The sequence below is a fragment of the Anolis carolinensis genome, chromosome 2 (genome assembly GCF_035594765.1).
Source record: "Anolis carolinensis isolate JA03-04 chromosome 2, rAnoCar3.1.pri, whole genome shotgun sequence".
Taxonomy (NCBI): domain Eukaryota; kingdom Metazoa; phylum Chordata; class Lepidosauria; order Squamata; family Dactyloidae; genus Anolis; species Anolis carolinensis.
In genome coordinates, this window is record NC_085842.1 from 73,562,002 (window position 1) to 73,587,181 (window position 25,180).

Here is a 25,180-nt window from a genome sequence, read left to right on the forward strand (position 1 = left end):
TGTGGTTATAGCCAATATTTTCTTGTAGTAAATACAAGTTTGTGGTTATATTTAAAATGTTTCCTCTGTATTTCCAAACCTGTTCCATTATACAAAACAGGTGAGGATGGAAGATGGAAGAACTTTGTGGGTTCACAAAGCTTAAGGGCAGAGTTAGGGATGTGGGGGGGGGGGGGGAGAGGGAGAGGAGAGGGGAAAAGAGAGGGGGGAGGGGAGAGAGGGACGGGGAGAATGTTAGAAATCCAAAAACATGCTAACCTGACCAAAGCTTCAAAACATGGCTGAGGAACCATATCCCTGATATACAGCAAAGGATGCTTCATGATACTCGTGAGAGACTTGCAGAGGCGAATATGAAACACAATAGCTTCAAGATCTGTGTACAAGCGTTGATGAAAAGACAGCTGTGAATTATAAAATATTTGTAATCTTCCACGTTTAGCTTCTTGCAATCTATAATAAACAAGAAAGAGGACTGCATAATTAACCAAATACTTTTTAATCTTATTTTTGAACTTCCATATACTTTACTTTTCAGCTTCCAAATAGAGGTATTTTATATGCATGTAAACCCCCTGTAAAATAAAAAGAAACAAGCACTAATCAACAATTAATATATTTAAATAAAACATTTATATCTTATAACACTAAAAAACTTGTTTGTTACAATCTTCGCCTCTATGTTCTTTACACAAGAACTGCAAAGTGGAATCAACATATATACAAAATCAATGTATATGTGTATGTTTGCAGGTTTGTACCTCAAAGACTTGGTACATGGTACCAAGTCTTGGTAGATCTGGACAAAGGTTGGCACATATATCCTTCATTCGCAAAGTTAAAATAATTGAGGGATTTTAACTAAAACAATTCACCTCTATCAAGCCCAGAGCAAAAGGAAAGAAAAGGAACAAATCGGATTTGAACAAATCGATAATGACCATATTTGAGATGGGACCCAACTTGCAAACCAACCAACAGTAAATACAATAGATATATCTTGAAAAAGTATATCATTCAAGGTAAGCTATTAGGCTAGATCCATATTTAGTCATAATTAAAGTAGGGCACTGAAAGAAATGAACTTAAGTTAATCACTAACTGTCCTAACTGTAGCATAACTGGATTTATTCTGTAAGATATTAGAACAACAAACTTAACAGCATGAGGGGGATGCAAAGCTTGCTTGAAATAAAAAGCACAGAACAAAAAATTACCATATGAGCCAATGGAAATGACATCTTTTACAATATTACTTGCAATTCTCTGATAAGCTATGACCCATATTCCGCCTTGGCCTTTAAAATTGTCCCCTCCATTCTCTATTCTGTTTAAACAACTCTCCTTTAAAAAGGGCCAGTGGCTGAGACTGTCTTTGCAACGTTGGTACATTAGAGTGTTAGCACAGAAGCATGAAATTGAAGTCCTTCATGACTTCTTTCTATTATCTTCCGAGCACCAGGGTGGTTTAGCTCAGGGAGGATTACTGAAGGGAGAGAAAAATAACCAAAGAATTACTGGAAAAGATTGGTTCGTAATCGCAAAATGAACAGAACAAGAACCTGTTGTTTCAGGACATTTGATTACAAACAGCTCAAGCGGGTCATAAAAGCTTATGAAGACTGGACAAGATGAGACCGTAATTGTGTTTTGTAGCAGAAAAAATGACTTTAAAAATAAGTATCAGCATTAATGTCTCACCACTACAACAGTCCACTCTATGGCTCTCAATTTATATTTTAAAAAGGCATTCATGTGATTGCCACAAGTGATTCCCATGCCTGCCCATCAATTCTAGGGGCCATAGTCCACAATATAATTTTTCCAAGCTCTGGAAAATAGCATATACATTTGCTCCCAACATGAAGGTTGACATCAAATGCAAGTTCCATATCACATTGAAGCTGAGAGAGCATGGCTAACAGCATAAAATGACAAAGAGCCTGTACTAAGCAGGATTTTTTTAAATCAAACTCTCATTATTTTCATAGATTTAATGGATATTTCACTGATATTTGATTAAAATACAGCATGAACCCTGAATATTGCCACATTTAGGCTGACCAGGGCTGACTTTTGATGGCATACGTAGTCATAATGTTGCATGTATGGATCCTAGAAGACCACCTCCTATGCCCATATGAATGATCAGCTACATTATAGGAATCTGCTAAGTAAAGGGTTTCTGCAAATGGTAAAGCTGATAATTTTGTTCAAAACTTCCTAACATATTAGTTATGTAAGTGCACAAATACATAAAAGAAATTAATCCATTTTGAAGTAGCATGGCCTAGCAAAAGTGCCATCATTTAACAAATCAGATCATTTAAGAGATAAATTGATTTTAATCTCCTGCTATATGAGAACTCACTACAGAGGAGAAGGAAATGCTGCTATAATAATATAATAATAATAAAACTTTATTTATATCCCACCATCTCTCAGAGGGACTTGGGGCGGCTCACAGAACACTCAAGGTGTGACATACAAAATACAAGTGCAGAACAAAACAATAAACAGTCAACAGACACTAAAGCAATTAAACAAATATTTCTCTAAGATAAATAAACATATACCATAGTAGGTTTATAGTTATATCTTAGATTTGTTATATCTACCTACAGAAAAAAGAGAGCGAGAGCTGCAGAAACTATAATGTATATCCCACTTATCAACAGCGGATGGCAACCTGTTATTCAGTTGCGACATCATAGGTTATTTATACAACCTTGTGAATCTTTTCTTTTCACATTCACAGTTATACAGTAGTATCATTGTAAAAGCTCCTCAAACCCACCATAAAATCCAGCCTGGGATTGTCTTCTGTGGGGCTGCTGAGCAGGTGCTGAAAAGTAACACATCCAGCCCTCTCTTGCCAGCAGGCTGCAATGGGGCAAGGAAGTGCAACACAACATTGGAGGGGTGCCTGCTTCTGATCCTTGCACTGCAGCTGACTTGTGGGCATCGTCCTCCAGCGTCCCACTTGCCAGCTCTGCAGAGCTCCATGGATTTTAAGGTGGATATTGGGGGACAGATCAGAAAACAGATAGCCACAACTATTGCTGTGCTGCAGGACCTTAACTAGCATAGTAAATATGAGACCTCAATAACTTATCTTTGCAAAAAGATCGCTACAGAAGAGAACAGGTGTGCTAATAAAATGGTTTTGATTACCTATCAATCTTTTTATTCCACAGTTTCTTAAGTCCTTTGTTCTTGAGGCCTTCCAAGACTAACAGATGAATGGACCCATCCAGTATATGAAATCCAGTAATAATATCCAGTTGAGAAACATCTTCATAAGGAAGTTTATGGTCTAGTTTTAAAGTATTGAGAGAGTATTGTAGAATTATGGGCAGAGGATAAGAATCAAGCTGCAGAGCTTCCGCATTAATTTTGGTAATCTCCTCCAGCAAGTAACTTAAGAGTGATGTATTTTTATAGTCAAAAATATAGATGATGCAACCATAGGGGCAATGTGATGTTTCGGAGTCATCTAATTCATCCTCTGGACTTAATGGTACAGTTATTTCAACTCTCACTTTAAGATGTGACTCTGCATTGACATAATGGCCCATCGGTAACTGGATAACTTGGGAACCATCTCCTCCCCTGTCCTTCTCAGCAATATTTTCTCCCTGGCAAACAGCGGTATCCTGGACTGAGCAGTTCTGAATGGGTACAATGAAATTCAAGGTCTTCTCACCCAGCAGTAAGTCAACCAGGCTGATTCTTGCTACCCCATAAGGATGCCAAATCTCCTCTGAAAAAGAACTCTGAAGCATGTATCTAAAATTGATGTTGCTGAAACTCAAATTACTGAGTTTGCTGTCTCCTGGCTCCTCACCAAACAAAGAAGGCTTTGTTTTGATTGCTTCCATTTTCTTGTCTCGGTCATGAACTTCAATTTCCAGGGGTGGCCCTCTGAGATATTCACTTAGTTCTTCAGGTTTTAAAGTGCCTATCAAAATCACATTCATATCCTTAAAGAAGACTTCAGTTCCATGATCTCGACCCTGAGTCTGATGGGGAGGCATGTTATGGAATTTGTATTTGCAATAAACAGGAACACATGAACTCTGCCAAAAAGAGAGAGAATATTATTTTTGTAAATACTTTAGTTATTTAAATCACTTCCCTACCTCCACATCTACCCCCTCCCCCGCTTTTCTACAAATAACTCAATCACTGTGCAATAAACAGCTACAAATAGCAATAGTACATCACCACTACCATGCAAAAGCCCAGCTAAAACATCAAAAACCTTACTATGGAGAAATTTGTTAGAATCAAATTGGCAGCTAGAAAGGCCAAACATAGGCCCCATCTACACTGCCATATAATGCATTTCATAATGCAGTTTAAGTGCATTGAACTGCATTATATGGCAGTGTAGATGAGACCACAGAGACTACAAGCAGTTCCACATGCCATACCGGGAAAAAACTCAACTGAAGAAGACCCTCTTGAATTTCATACCTATGGAACCATAAAATGGAACCATCTCACATAAGAACAGTCATTATGTAGTTAGATGGTTGCAACATACATAACTTTTCTCACCTCTAATTATATTTGGAGATTAAAATTTCTTTGGTTCTGAAGGGTTATTATCAGGAATCAGGAAAGGTAGACTGTGTGAGTCCACATTTCTCTTGAACCCGGTGTTAAGCACACCATCAATTACTGTATTCTTATGGATCTCATACCTAAAACAATATATTTGAGTGCCTCTGCTAATATCTGATACATGAACTTCAAAAGAGAATGATGAGAAATGTCTGCTTAGCTCCATTATACTTATGTCATGGAGTGTCACAAAGTTCTATCGTGTCTTGTCTTGACACCTATTTAGGAGTTAGTCTCTCAGGAAAAAAAATATCAATTCATTTATTCATAGACATGATAGCCATGTACAAATATGTGAAGGGAAGTCATAGGGAAGAGGGAGCAAGCTTGTTTTCTGCTGCCCTGCAGACTAGGACACGGAACAATGGCTTCAAACTACAGGAAAGGAGATTCCACCTGAACATCAGGAAGAACTTCCTCACTGTGAGAGCTGTTCGACAGTGGAACTCTCTCCCCGGGGCCGTGGTGGAGGCTCCTTCCTTGGAGGCTTTTAAGCAGAGGCTGGATGGCCATCTGTCGGGGGTGCTTTGAATGCGATTTCCTGCTTCTTAGCAGGGGGTTGGACTAGATGGCCCATGTGGTCTCTTCCAACTCTGCTATTCTATGATTCTATGATTCTATGATTCTAGTTTTGCACATTGAAGGGGGTCCTGGGGTCCCTAATCCCAATGAATGTGGAGGGCTGTCACTTTTTATAAATCAAAACCCACAAATTCAAAAAGTACGTTTTGCTCATTTCTCCAAGAATGCCACTTGTTACTTAGATATGCAGAACCAAAAGTAAGAATGTTCTGAAATACCTGCAACACTTCAATTGGAACAGGAGTGGCTGGTAAGCCTCTTGCTGACTTAATCCTGATTATCAATGGGTTTAATTCTCGTTTCTGTTTCTCAGTCATGAGTGCATTATCCACTGAGAAGCTTAAGTATGCATCAAAAAGTTTAAAGGACTTCTCTTTCAGTTGACTTGCCACATAGCGTTCTCCTGGAAGAGGAGCAGGGGAACTTAATGTATATAATGACCGTAGAAACAGCTGTGCTTAAAAAGCATGATGTTCTGCATCACTGTTGAACAGCCTGTCTTCCAGATGGATCACACCAACACTGTAGCCACTTTAGCATCTCAAGCAAGTGACAAGAAGCTCAAAAATGAGGAAAGCGAGAACAAAAGAGCTAAGTGCTGCACTGCTCTTGCCAACCCAGATAGCGTTGCAAAGAAGAACAGTTCCAAGAAGAAATAAACAGAAAGGACAACAAAAGAGCAACAATTAAATACCATTTATTGGGGTGCAATGTGTTTTGATTCTTTTTTTAATCTGTTTGTTAGATTCAAAGAAATGTGTAAAAGGAATTGCTTGGAGACCACCACACATTTGACTTCATGAAACCATATATTTACTTCAACAAAAAACTGTACACCACCTCAAGGAGTTCCACTGTTCCTTATACTTAGCTTATGGCATTTGGTTTGCTTTGCCTTCCAGCAGTTTGGAACAATTCCCTACCCTTGTCCAATTTACACAATATCCCTGAGAAGGACTTAAGACTGAAAATGATTAATCTAGAATCAACAAGCATGTTACACCTAAATGCTTCCATGTACGAACCAACTCTCAACTGCTATACCACACTGACTGTTGGACACTGAACTCTTCCAGACTACTGAAAGACTCAAGAACTCTCACAGCAGAAAACCTTATTGCTGATTGGAGCTGATTGGCTGCTTTTGTATCCAACACAGAGCCTCTAGACTCCCTGTTGAAGCTGGCAGGGAGGCTGGGTAGGCAATTTCATCAATCAACATTCAGATCTCATGGCAATTTGGCCAATCAATACTTTGTTGTTGTGATGATGATGATGATGATTATTATTATTATGCAAGTCCTTGGGATTTTTTTGTAGCAAAATAGCCTAGAATTACTTTTAAAAACATTATTTATGTAGGTAGGAAAGTGTTGGTGCTAGGAACTGCTGTTGAATGATGTACTGATGGAAGGGGAGAACCAAGTTTCTCCTGATGCCTTCCATCAGTGTGGTTGTTTGCGACTGGTGTATCCATACTGTTTGATACTGCTTTAACTGTCATTGGAGTACAGAATCACAGCCCTCTAGGACAGAACTGTAACTACTTCTTGAAACGACAAATCCCAAGATTACACAGGATACAGTCCTGGCAGTTAAAGCAATATCAACTGGTCAAGAGTGAGTGAACCACCTTCTTACTGCCAAAGTAATGCACTTGATGAAATTATGTATATTTGTTCCCTAGTATGACTAATACATATTTGATAGGTTTGCACTGCCTAGACTTTTCCTGTCCATCCAATTACCTTTCCTTACAGAAAGTACAGTGTTCCCTCACTTATCACTGGGGTTACGTTCCAGGACCACCCGCAATAAGTGAAAATCCGCGAAATAGGGACACGATATTTATTTTAATATTTATACATTATTTTAGTATGTATACACTATTTTAAGTCTTTAACAACTAATTGTGTGTTGATAAATCACCTCCTTCTCCTCTTCTGCCGCTTGGGCTCCTTTTCTCACCCTTTGGCTTCTCCTTCCTCCCTTCCTTAGCCTGTAAATTGTAATTTTTGTGATTTATAATATTCTTTTACAGTTTATTGAAAAACCGCGAAACAGCGAAACCGCGAAGTAGTGAGGGAACACTGTACTCATCTAGGGCCACAGTTGTCCTCAGTTCAGATTACAGTAGATATTTTTATCAGACATCATCCAATCCTGTTTTAAATTTTACCCTTCCTGCCTATAAGCATCTCCCCGACCCCCCCCCCCCGGTCAGGTGTTTCATCTTTCAATAGCTTAGAAGTCACCATCAATTTTAATCTAGTCTTAATCAACATTTGCAATGACTTCTTTAACCATTTTCCCCACTATGGCACCTTCCAAGGAATTCCCAGAGCATGTTCCCATTTGATACCCCTTTAACAATCCTCAAGAACAGTGTGGTAACTGGAGCAATGAGCCATAGATTGCCAAAAATGCCAAAATCGGAAAATAAAACTACAGATGGATAGAAATCCAATTCTGGTTTTGAAAAATTGAGAGGTGAGAGAGTGCACACATAGTGGAAGGATCCTGCAACTTTAAAAGTATATGGCCACTCTTGGGGCAGGCAGGAGAAAAAATTCACTCCTCTGGAAGTGAGATACATTTCTGAGTGTGTGCATCGGTAAAGGACCACACACATTTCCCTGGCAGGGCACATGTGTCCCTAGGGCTATTCTTTGCCTACCCTACTTCAGGCATTCTCTCCTTCCTCCTTCATGAATTCTCAGCCATCTCCTCCTAAAGAAGTTATGTTCTGAATTTCATCAAATGAATAAAAAGGGAATCTAGAATTTTAAAAGGTGATTCAGTTTGTCAATGGCCAATTTCTGAAGTTGTCGTCTGATTTGGATATTTCATAGGGTACCAGGAGGGGGAGCCTAAAGATCGGCAGGAATAATTTCGTTAAACATGGAAAACATGTTTCCAGTAGGGGTGGCAATTTGAAGGAACTGTAGTATTAAAGAACTTCGTCTATATGCAGCCACAAAGGAAGGAGAATGTTAGAATGTTTTTAGTATGCATTTTGGCACATCCTTTACAGACAGGCTTTAACTTCAACACAATTGAGTGGAGAAAGCTTGTAACTTTAAATATCAGTAGCACTGGATGAATAAAATTAAACTGTATAGGAAAAAAAATGAAAGAAGCTCTGAATTTACCAGACAGCCATTCAATTAAATTTATCAATGCCCTTGAAGCTTCAGCTTTAATTAAGAACAAAACATCAGGAAAGTTGCAGCAGGAAGGTAATTTTGTATGCAAGGTGTCAACTAAACCAGCAAAGCAGCATGCGGTCTCAGGGGACTGCTGCTGTTGCTATGTGCCCTTGCATTTCTAATGAAAGTGAACTTACTATGAAATATTTTACCTTGCAGGCAATCTCTGCTGTTCAGCAAAGATGTCAAAAAGAATATGCTCAAAGTTTGAAAACCTGTATGAGCTGAAACTGCTTAACAGCATAGCATGCTGGGGAAATACCTGTATTAAGCTTTTAACAGTAGTCAAAACTCTCAAAACAAAGTGATTTACAAACAGAAGAATGCTCTCTTTATCTCAAAAAGCTATTTCGAAAGTGTTTCCCCTTTAAGCGACTACGTTTTGGCACGCAACTGTATGAAATGTTACTGCTGTCATTGTTCCTCATTGATTCTGCTCTACATATCAGCAGGACAAAACTAAGGCAGAGCAATTGCAAACCATCTGCTTATAGCAATGGCGATGGGGAGTTATAGGGTGCATTAAAATACATAGATGATCCTCCTGTTCTAAGATTAATTTAGGAAAAACACACATCAAACAACCCTACATTTAATGCACACTGCTTATTTATTTATTTATTTATTTGCAGCATTTTTACCCCGCCTTTCTCACCCAAGGGGGACTCAAGGCGGCTTACAAAAGTCGGCAAAATTTTAATGCCCAAAACACAATCATTAAGATCAAAACAATACATACAAATCAGTCAATAACACTATTAAAACACATTATAAAATTTTAAAACATCTATTTAATTGAATCCATTCATCTGGAACCTCGTGAGTAAACCTTGATTCAGACCATGTTGACTCAAATGCTTGGGCACACAGCCATGTCTTTAAAGCTTTTCTAAAGCCCAGAAGAGTCGGGGTTTGTTGGATGTTGCTAGGGAGGGTGTTCCACAGCCGGGGAGCCACCACCGAGAAGGCCCTGTCCCTCGTTCCCACCAGCCGCATTTGCGAGACAGGTGGGACCAAGAGCAGGGCCTTAATCAGAAGGGGTGTGATACAATAGGTTTTTTAACCAACAGGTTTTTCCTTTCTGTAAGCAAAATATTCAGATAATGAAACACTCTTGAGTCATTCCATTTTGTCAGTCCTGTAATGCAACCTTGCAACCTTTTTGTTAATATGCCAGATTTCTTTTACTTAATAAGGTCTCATTTACAACCATTAACAAATACCAGAATGACTAATCTCAGAAACCATACTGCCTTTCTTTATACGATTTAGGATGACACTTTAAACTATTCAAGCATACTTTATTCATCCTCGGTCCTGGATAGATTGTTATTCCACAATTATATACATACTGTTCACTATATTTATTTATTTGCTTATTTACTTCATTTATATCCCACCCTTTTCACCCCGAAGGGGACTCAGGGCGGCTCACAACATATACAATTGATGCCAAACATACAAATTATAGAAAAACAACAATTACTTTAAAATTACATAATTAAAACACTACAGAGCTCCTAATCTTTCTGATAAAGTCACAATTTAATTTTGAATTTATTAATTAAATTTCCTAATCCTGGCCCAGCTTTCTAATACTTGTTTTCAACACATTAATTTCACTATGAGAGCCCAGCAAGCTCTCAACACCACAAATGCCTGTGGCTGAGTGAGTCCAGACAAATTGTGTCCACTAGGAAACAGTCCTCTAAATCACAGATCCATAGCTCTCCTCCTTACTATCCTAGCACCAATGCATCACTGCCACCTTCCTACAAAAACCCTCCTCAGTCTCATTTAAACCTTCGATATCCGTGATGTACCATCTGCAAAGAATCTATAGACTGCTGGCATTGACTGAATCCTGAAGGAAACTGAAAGTAACACTCAGCTTCACATAAAAGATGTGTCACACAAAAGCAGGCTTGGTCACAACTGAAGAAGGGTATTGCCCCTCCTCTGCATCATGAGACCATCCATTTTCAAGCCCTACTCACTAAGGGAAGAGAAAGGCAAGTATAATTTATTTCCCCAGTCTGCAATAAGTGTGCTTCCACACAATGAATCAGGCATGATACTCACTACTAAATCACTACAGAGTGAATTGAAGCGCTCTCTGGACCATCCTCCAAAAAATTAGGTGCCCTGACAAATTTGTGAACATCCTGAAGCTCCTCCATGATGACATGATGGCAACAGTCTTGGACAGCAACTGCTCCCAAAGTGACCCATTTAAGGTGGAATCAGGTGTCAAGCAGGGATGTGTTATTGCCCCTACCTTATTTTCCATCTTCATTGCTATGATACTTCACCTTGTTGATGGGAAGCTTCCCACTGGAGTGGAAATCATCTATCAGACAGATGGCAAGCTATTTAACCTCAGCAGACTGAAAGCCAAAACCAAGATCACCACAACATCTGTTATAGAACTCCAATATGCCGATGACAACGCAGTCTGTGCGCTTTCAGAAGAAGACCTACAAGCCACTCTAAACACCTTCACAGAAGCATACGAGAAGCTCAGCCTCTCACTGAACATCGAGAAAACCAAAGTGCTCTTCCAACAGGCACCAGCTAATCCCTTTGCAATGCCAGGAATACAGTTTAATGGTGTAACATTAGAAAATGTTGACCATTTCCGCTACCTTGGCAGCCACCTCTCCACAAAAGTCAACATCGACACTGAAATACAACACCGCCTGAGCTCTGTGAGTGCAGCATTTTCCCGTATGAAGCAGAGAGTGTTTGATGATCGGGACATCCGTTGAGATACCAAGGTGCTTGTTTACAAAGCCATTGTCCTCCCAACCCTACGCCTGCGAAACATGGACGGTCTACGGTCACACCCAACTCCTGGAGCATTTCCATCACTGTTGCCTCAGAAAAATCCTGCAAATCTCTTGGGAAGACAGGCAAACAAATGTCAGCATGCTTGAGGAAGCAAAGACCACCAGCATTGAAGCGATGCCCCTACGCCATCAACTTTGCTGGATTGGCCACGTTGTCCGAATGCCCGATCACCGTCTCCCAAAGCAGCTACTCTACTCCACACTCAAGAACGGGAAACGTAATGTTGGTGGGCAGGAAACGAGATTTAAAGATTGGCTTAAAGCCAGCCTTAAAAACTGTGGCATAGACACTGAGAACTGGGGAGCCCTGGCCCTTGAGCGCTCTAATTGGAGGTCAGCTGTGACTAGCAGTGCTGCGGCACGAATGGAGGGCTTAAGGGAGAAACGTGCCAAGAGGAAGGCCCGTCAAGCCAACCCTGACCGAGACCGCCTTCCACCTGGAAACCAATGTCCTCACTGCAGGAGAACATGCAGATCAAGAATAGGTCTCTTCAGCCATCTACGGATCCATCCCCAAGATAGCAAAGACGGAGGACCATCATCCTCGAACTACGAGGGATCGCCTAAGTAAGTAAAGTCACTACTGAGTTTGCACAAGAGGCCAGAACTATCCACATAAGACTCCCTCAGGTTGTTCCCTAATCCCAAATTATTAACATTTGTTATCAGGCAACCAGTAGGGAATGTTTTATGGCCAGGAAGAAAGTCAATCCTTTCTTTTTGCCTCTTAGGGATTGATTACTAAACATAAACAACTATAAACAGGTGGGCTGAAAAGTTGTTGCTGCTCCTTTTTTCACAGGATAGTAAGTTTAGCAGATTTGTTTTCAAAGCTCCTCTGTTTCATCCCAACAACAGATTCATCATCACCTGTTCCGCGAAAGAGCAATTCATCAGCTGTACTGTAACCACTATAAAACACTACCCAACTCTTGACGTAGCATCAGGCATAATATCAGGCTTCCGCCAATTTGAATATATCGTACCCACAACAGGAAACCTCTTGAGAAACCATATCAATACCTTTTCATCACAGAACTAAAAGCCATCTCCTCACAGCAGAAGGAATGAATTTTTCCATAGTCTCTTTTACAGAAAATCACTTAAAACATTTTAATCAGACAGAGAAATAAACAAACAACCCATTTTTGACCACCCTCTTAAACAGTACTGAAAGGAGAAAAATACCTGTGAGTAGGGGCATGAGGCTAAGCTCCAAAAATGCTATTCCAAATTTCCTTGCCAGTGCTGCCTGAGCAGCAGCTTCTTTAGCAAATGATCTATGAGTGCTCAGTACAGGTTTTTTTTCTACGCTAATTTTATGTATTGTTTTCCTTCTTTCAGATAACTGGAGGAGAACTGTAAGAGAAGATGGTAGATAAACTAGATAAATACAACATCTGAAGAATTTGGGTAATCTTACTCAGTAATAAAAGGGTGTTTCAAAATGGACATGTTACAATTACACAAAAAGTTACAAATGGTTTAAGAAGTTACCAAGTTTTATTAACCATCTTGAGCCAGAAACAAATCTAAAATATCTTTACAAATGAAATATATCTCACTAGGCCTTATGTTATGACTGATGTAATAATCACTTGAAACTCTATGCCTCACCCTTTCAGGTGGTAATGGTTCCTTCATGGAAGGTTCGTGGTTGCAGAGATATAGTGATTTCAAATAGGCTCCATCTTTTTGAAACACTCTGTAGTCAATCCGAGTGATATAATGGTTTAAGCATTGGAATATTACTCTGGAAACTAGGGTTCAAATCCCTGCTCAGCTGTGGTAAACCACTGGGAGACCTTGGGCAACTCAGCCCAGTGGAAGGCAAGAGCAAAGGTTCTCTTGGCAAGAGGCACATTGGGGTCACAATAAGTCAGAAATTTAACATAATAGGTTTAACATATTTCAGCATATCTGGCTATATTCAGTGGGATCCTGGGATTTATAATTTGTTGTGCAAAATGAATTACAGGCACTCCCCAAGTTACAAACATTTGACTTACAAATGACTCATAGCTAAGAATGAGTGGTGAGACAAAAGGACGTGAGTTAAATCTACCCCTCAGAAGGGAAATTCACTCCTGAAAGAGCTATCACGGGAGGGGGGGGGGGGGGAAGTATCTCAATAAAAGCTTTATTACCAATCCTTGTTTTCACAACAAGCCAATGATATATGAATCATGACATTCCTGTCTTCACAGTATTAGTCCCCCCCCCCGCCCTCATCTGCAACACACAGAAGCATATGGACTTGTAGCATTATTGTAATGTTATAACTAGCCAAAGTATTTCAAGAATTTTGAGCACTTGTAAGCACTAACATAATATCAGAGTTTTTTTAAAAGTGCTTTTTTGAATGATAGCACCAAAACTACCCCATTCCCACCCTGGTTGCTGAAGAATTACAAAATGTGGCATCTAAAAAGGTACCTTTTGGTAATCATCACCACGATCTTTCCCCATCTCTTCATTTTTCCCGTTTTTTTTTTCTTTTTCTGCCTTTTAATGCAAGTACTACTATTTGATCAGGCAGAGGGAGGAAGAAGATTCCACTTTAGACCTTACAGAAGGTAGCAGAGCTTATTGTTCATGTCAGTAGCTCCTTGTTATTCACCTTGGACAGTAAAGATCTAGAAAGTCAAGCAATTAACCAAGACCAATCTAGCACTTTTCACTCTTTCTTCCCTTTTTTTTTTTTAAAAAGGCACAGGGAAAAAATTAAAGCACAATACAATGAAAAAGAAATCCAATCACTATGCACCAAGCGTGAATTTCACAAGCAAGCAATCGCAGAAAGTCTGTAGATGCTTATCAAAATGTATGGAAGAAAGAATTCCAAGTGCCTTCATTGTAAGGGAAGTGGCAACTTGAGGATTAAGATGCAACGCCTGGAACCGATCTCGTAAGTCATGGATCTTTGGACTCATAGGAAAAGGGGACTTAAAGCAGCAATACAAACAAGACATGGGTGGTAAAGATCTAAGCTCCACAAAGACAGTCCCTTCCGCTTCAGCATGCAGAAATGCCTGCTCCTAATCTATACGCAGGAAAGGCTAAAAAAGATCCTTACAACTCCTCACTTTTGCTTCCATTAAAGGAAAGACCACATCCATAGCAATTATCAATTCCCCAAAGGACCAGCAAGCTTTAACAAGGCTTTAGGAGAGGATCCTCTGGCTAAACTATGTGGCCAGATAACAGAAATTACTGAGGATGAGGGGCACAGTGCTGGGATGGCTGTGGGTGGGGCTTTTGAGGGGGACAGTGAGCTTTGAATGTATTTCAATAGTATTTATTGTATTTTAACTGGATTTTAGGTTTTGTATCCCTCCTCAATTGTTTAAATCTTTTTTTTATATGCTGTCTTATTTAAAAAATTTATTAGGTGTGTTGTATTTGTTAGCCACCTTGAGTCCTTATGGGGAGAAAGGTGGGAAAGAAATAAAGATGTTGGTAACAGTAGCAACAATAATAATAATACCACCACACATAATACATGTACAATTGCATATACAATACAAATTATATACTACAGGAAAAACACAAAGGCATATCTGATTATAATATGGAGGAAAATAACATATGATATCATTAATTTAAGGATGCCTTATCAAACTCTTTCTTTGTTTAGCAAAGCATCACGTATTTTGTAGACTTCAGCCTAAAACTAACTGATAGTCAATTAGCACAATTAGCACAAAGCACAATCAATAAAACCCACAAATTGGTTGATTTAACATTTGGCAAATGATACAGTAGGTCTACACAAACTAAGACTAGGACTGAATTTTTATTTTTGTTCTTATTTATTATGTGTCTTGAAGTCATTTCCACCTTATGGAGACCCTAAAGCAGACTAATCCCTGGGTTTTCTTGGTAAGGTTTGTTCAGAGGATGGTGCCTGAGCCTGAGAGAATGTGACTTGCCCAAGGTCACCCAGTGAGTTTCCATGGCCAAAAGGGCTTTGTACCCGTTTCCAGAGTCTTCATCCAGTGCTCAGACTACTACATCATGCTGACTCTGGACATGGATTTGGGCTTTCATGTTTTTGCAACCCCTTCACTACAATAGGAAGCTTGATTGTTGTTTCTTCATTCAGTTGCTTCCGACTCTTCATGACCTCATGGACCAGCCCATGACAGAGCTCCCTGTTGGCCATTGCCACCCCCAGCTCCTTCAAGTTCAAGCCAGTCACTTCAAGGATACAATTTTCCCATCTTGCCCTTGGTCAGCCCCTCTTCCTTTTTCCTTCCATTTTCTCCAACATCATTATCTATTGCCGTAATTGGGCTCCTAATTTATAGCAATAAGACTTCAAATCTAAATACATTAATTTGGAAGTAAGCCTCAGTAAGGTCATGTACCTCCAAGTAAACTTTCAATCACAGGACTATCATTTCTATACTCACCTCCAGCCACTGACTCATTCTTCTCTCCATGAGTTGCTCCATGGGTTGGTAATTTTGCTGCAGCCGACTTTGCAGAGCTTGTAACCCTGACACAAGGTTTTAAATTGAGCTTCTGCTTTATAACTTTGGCCTCCTGGATAGTTCTTTCCTTAAGAGAAGAAGGTATGCTGCCAGAAAAACTGACCATGCTTGAAGAAAAACAAAGGTAGGAGAAAAAGAAAGGTCATGAAGTTTAGTGAGGAAACATTATAAATGCATGCTTGTATAACAGAAATTAAAGTAGTAATTCAACTTGTAGAAAATCACAAGAATTTGTATGTGGTAAACCATATTAACTCTTAAGTCAACTGGGCTTAGATTTTGGAAAGCAAGGCGGATATTACAATATGACTGACAGATATATGCATACACATGACAATAATTCAGAAGTACTACTTGAACGAGGTAAAACATGAAAATTGAGAATTTTGACAAGAGCATAAACAATACCAAAGTTAGTTTGAAACTGAATATACATAGTTTCAAAGAAACTGCATATTCATTATTTCTAATAACATTAAAATGACAGTCAATAAGGCATCATGTTTCAGCTATATCTAATCAGAATTTAAAACATGAGAAAACATCAAATTGAAAATTCATTAAAATGCAGTTTTCTGAAGCAAGACATTCTTATACCAAGAGTGAATAAGTGAAATTCACACATTATTTATATTCATTTATATACATTGTGGGTATGAGTTGTGATTTTTGTTCATTTATGACTTTTTAGAAATGTTATTCTTGTTGCTCTAATCTGTTATGCGATCTCTCGTTATCCAAGTATGATGGAAGATGCCTGTGCATTCGTTTTTTAATGTGTGGAGGTCAGTGCACAGCCAATAAATGCACAGTCTTCACAGAGTGAGGGTCCCAACCAGTGGCGTGGTTAATACGACAACAGTGGCTTCTCAATCTGTTGCAGCCTTCTCCTGCCTTCACAGCCGTTGTAATATGTACCATGTTATCTTCTGCTTTATCCGCTGTTGAGGTCTTCAGATTGTGCTAGGTCTGGAACCTCCCCTGCACCCCCCCCCCCCCCGCAGTGTATGACTCCAGTGGTTCCGCCTGCAGGTTCACTGGAACACACAAGCCCTCTCACCACAACAAGGTGACAATCCATCAATCTCTAATCATTAGAAAACTGTAAAACTGAAATATAACATTATTAAATTAAATTATTTTTATCACTATACTCCTGCTATCTAAATACAAATTACTCAAGATGTTTTCAAGGAGTTTCAAACTGCAAAGATTTTATGTATTAACAACAAATATGGAATATTAGAAAAAAAAACATACTAACAAAGTTGGTATCCCAAATATACATTCAAATATACTAACAAACTATCAGTTCACCACCACTTTGAAATGTTTCCACTGTTGCCTCTACAGGCACCTTTGAAACAAATTATAATAGATCTAGTCTTCAAAATTTAACCAGAATTGACAAGAAACCATGGCTTCAGTAGCATGTTTATGCTGTTTGGGAGTTTTCAGCCTTCTTGGCCACTACCTTTGGTTTTAGGGTCAACACAGAGTCTATCTCACATATGCAGACATGTATTAAAATTCAGCAGGTCAAAATATATGAAAATGATAACTGAAACAAATTATTTTGAAACTCCACAAAAGTTATGAAACCTGTCTGATTTCATACACTTCTAGGCATGATCCATGGCACTTCCAGGTAAGAATTAATGGAGCAAGCAAATTTATGAGGTTTTAAAATCTCAAAAATGTATTTACTTATTATTTTAATTTATATTCCATCTTTTCCCCAAAATAGGACCCAAGGCAGCTCACAACATAGATTTGAGTAAAAACTAATATAGGTAAAGGTAAATGTTTCCCCTGACGTTAATTTCAGTCATGACCGACTCTGGGAGTTGGTACTCATCTCCATTGCTAAGCCGAAGAGCCGGCGTTGTCCGTAGACACCTCCAAGGTCATGTGGCCGGCATGATTGCATGGAGCGCGGTTACCTTCCCGCCAGAGCGGTACCTATTGATCTACTCATATTTGCATGTTTTCGAACTGCTAGGTTGGCAGGAGCTGGGGCTAACAGCAGGCGCTCATTCCGCTCCCAGGATTTGAACCTGGGACCTTTTGGTCCGCAAGTTCAGCAGCTCAGCACTTTAACACAAATACCATGACTTTACTACAGTAAAAGCATGTAAAACTACAGCAATTTTTAAAAGGCACCACACTGAAAGAGCCTTCTGTTATAAGCTGGATCCTGAGTTTCTTTCCATTTAGAAAGAAAGATACCATGGCTTTGAGATACCATGGCAAATCTCATTGGGGGCACATCTACACTGACCAATTAAGTCAATTTCAAACCATCATTGAAGAAATTAGATTGGTTGTGCAGATGATAAATACATAAGAAATCCTGGAACCAGTTTGAGGCCAGGATGGTGATTACACAAATCACAGAACACCGGTGTGCATTACAGGCTTTCTTTCATGCAGTTTTGTAGAAGTTTGTTGTCTGGCCATTGCTAGCTTCAAACTGCATTAAATGGTCAGTGCTGCTGGGGCCTAGGAGAAAGGGTGGTTGGAGGGAACAAGTGACAACATCTACTTGGGTATCATCTTCACTGTCATGGAAATCAGGGGCCCAGGTGAAGCACTGCTGCTTCGGACCAGGTCTGGATTCTGCTGAGCTGTTCATACACTCTGCCCAAGCCACAGCTCTGGTGGGAGTGAATTCCATACTATCCAGTGAGGTTGAACCAGGTTCAACCTCACTGGATGGTTACTGGATTATCATCTCTGTCACTGTGGCAGGACAGATACCCGGCAACAGCAAGGAGCTCTCTGGAAGAGCAACAATGTGGCCCCAATCCATCCACCTTTCGCTGCATCAGAGAGTACAGGGGAAAGGGGACACCAGTGCATAACCATGTGGACTAGTTCAAATGAGAGCCAGTCCAGTTGTGCACACTATCCCACAGGGCATTACTGCTCCAAAGTTTCAGTGAAACTCCAGAGCAGGGGTCCTCAAACTTTTAAAGCAGAGGGCCGGTCCACAATCTTTCAGGCTGTTGAGGGGCTGAATTATCATTTGAAAAAAAATACGAACAAATTCCTATGCACAATGCATATGTGTTATTTGTAGTGCAATACAACAATAACAATTAAAGAACAATGCAATATTTAAAAATGAAAACAATTTTAACCAACATAAACCTATCAGGATTTCAATGGAAAGTGTGGACCTGCTACTAGCCAATGAGATAGTCAAGTTAATTATGATTGTTGTTGTTGTGTGCCTTCAAGTCATTTCAGACTTTAGCCTAAGTCTAAAATTAATTATCTATTTATTTACAACCTTTATTTACTACATTATATCCCACTCTTCTTACCCCGAAGGGGGACTCGGAGCAGCTGTATGTACATACAATATATTATATTATTAGCATAGCACAATATTAGCATTATACATTACTATATTGAAGTATACCACTATACTGTAATATTACTGTATATGTAATATATAACATATAATTAATATTATTATATGGTATTATTATTAGTATTATAGTGTATAACATAATATTTTTCTCAATAGTATATGTATATACAATATATTATATTATTAAAACTGATATAAAAATATTATATTATAAAACTGAGGGCGGGGGCCAGGTAAATGAGCCTGGAGGGCCGCATCCGGCCCCCGGGCCTTAGTTTGGGGACCCCTGCTCCAGAGCATTCTCCAACTTTTCCTAACATAGGGTAAAGCAAGATTACTGGTTTTACCCTCCTCCAACCAGAAGTCCCTAGAGGTCCCAGAGCAACTTTTAGTTGAAACTAAGGCATATGGCTAGAGTAAACAAGCCCTTGGTCATTTCCTTTGTTTGTAGATTCTCTATTCCAAATATTTCCCCCAGTGCTTAATAATAGACTTTTGAGGAAGCAGGGGGTGGGGGGAGATCTTCAGGATCCTAGCCAAAATAGTGCCAAGTATCATTTTCATGACTAGGCTTTTGGAAGTTTTGAATATAACCATATGTAGAAAAACTCTTTCTAAGAGATTTGATTGCAACACTTTTGGAAGAAAAGATGCAAGGTTTGGAAATCAATTTCTCTAACTGAATAGGAAAATGTAAAGGTTTTTCCCTGTCATTACGTCCAGTCATGTCCAACTCTGAGGGTTGATGCTCATCTCCATTTCTAAGCCAAAGAGCCAGCATTGTCTGTAGACCTCTTCAAGGTCATGTGACCGGCATGACTGCACAACAAACTGAATAAGGCTACTGTAATTTTAGTTAAAATACAGACTCAGAAAATTCTCTCCTTGTCTGTTAGAAGGTATATATATTTTATCCTATTAATATACCATATATATCTTCCAACAGGCAAGGAGTTTTCTGGGTCTTTATTTTAATTCATACACTTAATGAGAAATACTGCTATTAACCTGTTTCATTCTCAATTAATCCATCACATAAATCATATACACAAGGGAAGCTTTAGCTTAAAATCATGCTTTGCAATATTTTGTGATATGGCAAAAATAATATTTATAAGAATCTGGCATAAGTTCACTAAATACTGTATTATTCATTGGCAAAAAATTATTATGCAATTAATCATCACTGAATGTATGCTGTTAAGTAGAAGAGTTGCAGAATACAGATGAAATATGACCAGTGCTATGAGATTTTATGAGAAGACTCTCAGTCGGGAGACGAAAGACAAGGATGACAAGGACAAAGAAGAAATAAGAAAGAAAACTCGGGGCGAAATCACCAGTTCCAGTCAGAAGTAAAAGAGCCTGCGCAGGAGGAGCAAGAAACGCCAGTGGATGCGGCAGAAGGGAGGAGGAGGAGGAAGAAGAAATTGAGTAACAAGGGACTCTGTTTGAGAAAGATGTGTATATATAGACTTTAAGCTTATCTAAGAGGGGTGTGTCATGGGGGGAATGGGTGGAAACAGGGTAATGATAAAATGTTTTGGTAAAATGTGCACCAAATTTTTGGATATAATTTCCTGTAACACTATGGTTTAAACAGTGAGTCAAAGTGTAAGAGAGTGTTCCATTTTTTGAAGAAAGTCAAGTCTGACATAGCCTGTTTATTGGAAGCTCACATGATAGAGAGAGATATCCACCTATTGGAACAACAAAGACTAGGCCAGTTCTTCACCTCATGCAACCATAAGAAAACCAATGGAATTGTATTTTATATTAAGAAATATTTGAACCCAGCGGTAATCTTCTTTGATAATGAGGGTAGGATTTTTGTAATTAAGGTACTCCTCCAGGGTAAATCGGTTCTTCTAGTAGGTATTTATGCCCCCAATAAAAAACAAAGTGAATTTTGCAAGATACTTGTGGGTATGCTTGCTGAATATGGGGAGAAAGATATGGTCTGGTTGAGAGACTTCAACGGGGATATAGATACAAAACTAGATAGGAGTAACAGAATTTTAAAAAAAGTAAGAAAGAAGGTAAATTACCAGGTTCCTTTATGAAAGAAATACACCAGTGGGATATGTACGATATTTGGAGAACCTTCAATCCAACGGAGAGAATTTACATACTACTCGCACAGACACAGATCAGTCTCTAGACTTGACATGATGTTTGGAACAAAAGACATTATTTGTAGAACAGAGAAGGTAGAAATTTTAGCATGGCTACTAGATAACCATAATCCACTACTATTGAAATTAAGAGAAGAAACCAGCAGTGGTGAATGAATGACTATATTTTGAGAATAAAAACACACAGGGATAAAATTGGAACGGAAATAAAATACTACCTGAAAGAAAACACTAAAGATAATATAGAGGATAAAGTGGTCTGGGAGGCCGGGAAAGCTGTAATAAGAGGGATGCTAATTCAGCAAAACTTGATTTGGTATAAAGGTAATAATAAAAAGCAACTAGAGCTGTTAGCCAAGATTAAAGGAATTAAAACTGGAGGAGAGTAGAGGGGATAAGAAAATGATGGCAGAATTGAAAAACATTCGCCAGCAATACAATTTGTTGGTTGCGGACGACATTGAGAGGAAGATCCGGTATAACAGGTATAACTTCTTTAGAACACAAATAAATCAGGCAAATTATTAGCCTGGCAGCTGAAAGGTTCAAAGAAAACACAACTAATCACTAGAATAAGTAATAATGGCAAAACAATTACAAATTTCCAACAAATTCAAAATAATTTAAAAATTATTACTCAAAACTATACAAAAAACAGGAAGATTTAGACAAGAACTCTCAATTTGTAAACAAGACTAAAAGTATAAGAATAACAGAAGCAATGAAAGACAATCTAGATAGACTAATCACACCAGATGAGTTAAAGGAAACAATAGATAAAATTAGACCACACAAAGCTCCTGGCCCAGATGGCCTCGCACCACTCTATTACAAAACATTTAAGGAAGAGTTGACACCAATACTTGTGTCAGTAATGAATAAATTCTTGGAAAAAGGTGAAATTCCAGAATCTTGGAATAAATTCACAATCGTATTAATCCCTAAATCAGACAAGGATATGGACCAAATCAAAAACTACAGGCCCATCTCCTCATTAAATTGTGATTATAAATTATTCACTACAATTCTGGCAAATAGATTCAAACAAGTATTAGCAAAAATTATCCACAAGGACCAGGTGGGATTTCTACCTGACAGACATCTGAGTCAGAATGTCAGAACAATTCTAAATGTGTTGGAGATAGCAGAGAGCGACCTCAATAAAGATCTGGTATTATTCTTCCTGGATGCGGAAAAAGCATTTGATCAGGTTAGCTGGGGCTTCTTCGAGAAAGTCTTGGAACTATATGGGGTGGGCCATCGCTTTACAAAAAAAGCAGTGGGGGCAATATACTTGAAGCAAATTGCTAAGCTAAAAATAAATGGCAAATTGACAAATAATATAGAGATACAGAAAGGAACCAGACAAGGCTGCCCACTATTGTTTATTATGGGATTGGAAATTCTGAGTATATGAATTCAAGAGTCAGGAAATAAAAGCCAGAATATATGCGGACGATATGGTATGTATTTTATCTAACCCAACACAAAGTGTTTCAAAATTATTAGTGGTAATCAAACTGTACGCGGAAGCATCGGGATTTAAAATAAATAAAGACAAATCTAAATTTGTTACAAAAATATATGTTGGATTATGGTTGTATGTGTATGAAATGTAAATCAAGTGTTTCTGCTGTTTTGCAAGAGTGTGTGTTTCAGTAATGAAACAGTTAATAGCAGGCTAGTTAGACTGACAGCCTGCTGTTGACCTATCAGGGATGATTTCCGGCCTTGGAGACCGGGAACTTCCTTCGGACTGAGGAATGTGCTTCCTTATCTCTGTGTGAGTTGAGCTGGTGCTTGCCGGAGCGAAGAGGCAATAGAAGAATGCCAGCTCAGAGCGATGGCTTTTGCTATGCTTTGTAAATATGTATTATAGATATTGAAATAAATGTTTGGACTTCAGAATACTGATGTGTTTGAGTCTGACATTGAACAGAGGAATTGGTGTGGCAGACAATTGTAACCAATTCATCAGGGTGCTGGAGAAGATGATTGATGGAGCTTGAAGAAACCCACCCAGCATGCACCCTGACCCCACGCTGACAATATAGACACTAAAACGATTAGGAAATTAGAAGAGGCTGCCAATTGTAAGGTTGTCCTAAAGATAAAGTATCTGGGAATTACGATCTCGAGCAAAAACATTAACTTATTTCAAGATAATTATGGGAAAACATGGTCAGAGATCAAAGAAAACCTGAATAATTGGCAGAAGTTACCATTAACCTGGTTGGAAAGAGCAGCAATAATTAAGATGATGGTACTCCCAAAGATGCTCTTTTTATTTCAGGACATACCTATCATCAATGGAACCAAAATTTTTAACATATGGAAAAGGGACATTATGAAATTTGTTTGGTCAGGGAAAAAAAGCCAGGATTGCTTCCAAGAATCTAATTAACACCAAAGAGAGGGGGGGACTAAATTTACCAGACCTAAGAACTTATTATGAAGCCGCCTGCATGAGTTGACTCAAAGACTGGAAACAATTCAAGAATACCAATTTACTTAACCTAGAAGAATATGGATTATGATTTGGGTGGCATGCATACCTATGGTATGAAGGAGAGAGGCTAAATAAGGCTTTTAATAAACATATAATTAGAGGAAGCCTAATTGATATCTGGAATAGCTACAAGTTAGCTATGGAACCAAAAACACCTTTGCGATTGAGACCATTAGAAGCTATTGTGAGACCCTCCTTGAAGGATGACATAAGAACTTACGGGGAAGTACTTACCAGAACTGATGGCCAATGGGCATTGAGGGGAAAAGATGAACTGGATATCAAATAATAATAATAATAATAAAACTTTATTTCATACCCCGCCACCATCTCCCCAACAGGGACTCGGGGCGGCTTACATGGGGCCATGCCCCAAACCATACAATATGACAAAATATAAAACAACATATCATAACACAATTTAACAATACAATAAATAATAACATACATTACAACCTAAAATTCAGAAAAGCAATAAAAACCAGGGCAGGCCACATGAACACTAAGTTAAAACTCGGTGAGAAAGACATAAGAATAAAACCACGGGGAGCAGGGACATAAAATAGTGGAACAGTCTAGAGGATAGATATCCCAAGGGAATAACCAATGAAAGATATGACAGTTACTCTCCAAAGGCACACCGGAAGAGCCATGTTTTTAAGTCTTTCTTAAAGGCTAGCAAAGTGGGGGCCTGACTAATCTCAATGGGCAGTGAATTCCATAGTTGGGGGACCACAGCAGAAAAGGCCCTCTCCCTTGTTCCCACAAGACGGGCCTGAGATATAGGCAGTGGCGACAGGAGAGCCTCCCCTGATGATAGCAGAGATAGGGCGGGTTTATGATAGGAGATACGGTCACTAAGGTAGGCGGGTCCCAAACAGTTTAGGGCTTTATAGGTGATAATCTGCACCTTGAATTGGGACCGGAAAATGAACGGCAGCCAGTGGAGCTCCTTGAACAAGGCAGTAGATCTTTCCCTGTAGCTCGCCCCCGTTATTAATCTGGCCGCCGAGCGCTGGACCAATTGTAATTTCCGGGCCGTCTTCAAGGGAAGTCCCACATAGAGCGCATTACAGTAGTCCAACCTAGAGGTAACTAAGGCATGCACCACCGTGGTCAAGTCAGACTTCACGAGGTATGGTCGCAGTTGGCACGCAAGTTTGAGTTGTGCAAAAGCCCTCCCGGCCACCGCCGACACCTGAGCCTCGAGTGTCAACGCTGAATCCAGGAGGACTTCCAAACTGCGGACCTGTGATTTCAGGGGGAGTGCAACCCCGTCCAGCACAGGCAGCCACCCAATACCCCGATCTGACGAGCGACTGACCAGGAGGGCCTCTGTCTTGTCAGGATTGATCCTCAGCTTGTTCCTCCTCATCCAGTCCGCCACAGCGG

The 25,180-nt window shown here is 39.3% G+C and overlaps 1 protein-coding gene across 6 annotated transcripts in view; it reads right to left on the reverse strand.

Moving 5' to 3' along the window:
- The window catches only part of cfap92 (cilia and flagella associated protein 92 (putative)), a 126,062-nt gene that overhangs the window by 21,318 nt on the left and 79,564 nt on the right, over positions 1 to 25,180 (reverse strand). For 5 of the 6 annotated variants that reach the window (XM_062973834.1, XM_016991618.2, XM_062973832.1 and 2 more), the window contains 5 exons: positions 15,685 to 15,872; positions 12,458 to 12,628; positions 5,430 to 5,614; positions 3,175 to 4,079; positions 259 to 453 (listed from right to left, as the gene is read on the reverse strand). In XM_062973834.1, the coding sequence (XP_062829904.1) occupies positions 259 to 453; positions 3,175 to 4,079; positions 5,430 to 5,614; positions 12,458 to 12,628; positions 15,685 to 15,872 (1,644 nt within the window). The remainder of the gene's footprint in view (positions 1 to 258; positions 454 to 3,174; positions 4,080 to 5,429; positions 5,615 to 12,457; positions 12,629 to 15,684; positions 15,873 to 25,180) is intronic. The other variant, XM_062973835.1, reaches the window with a different exon arrangement.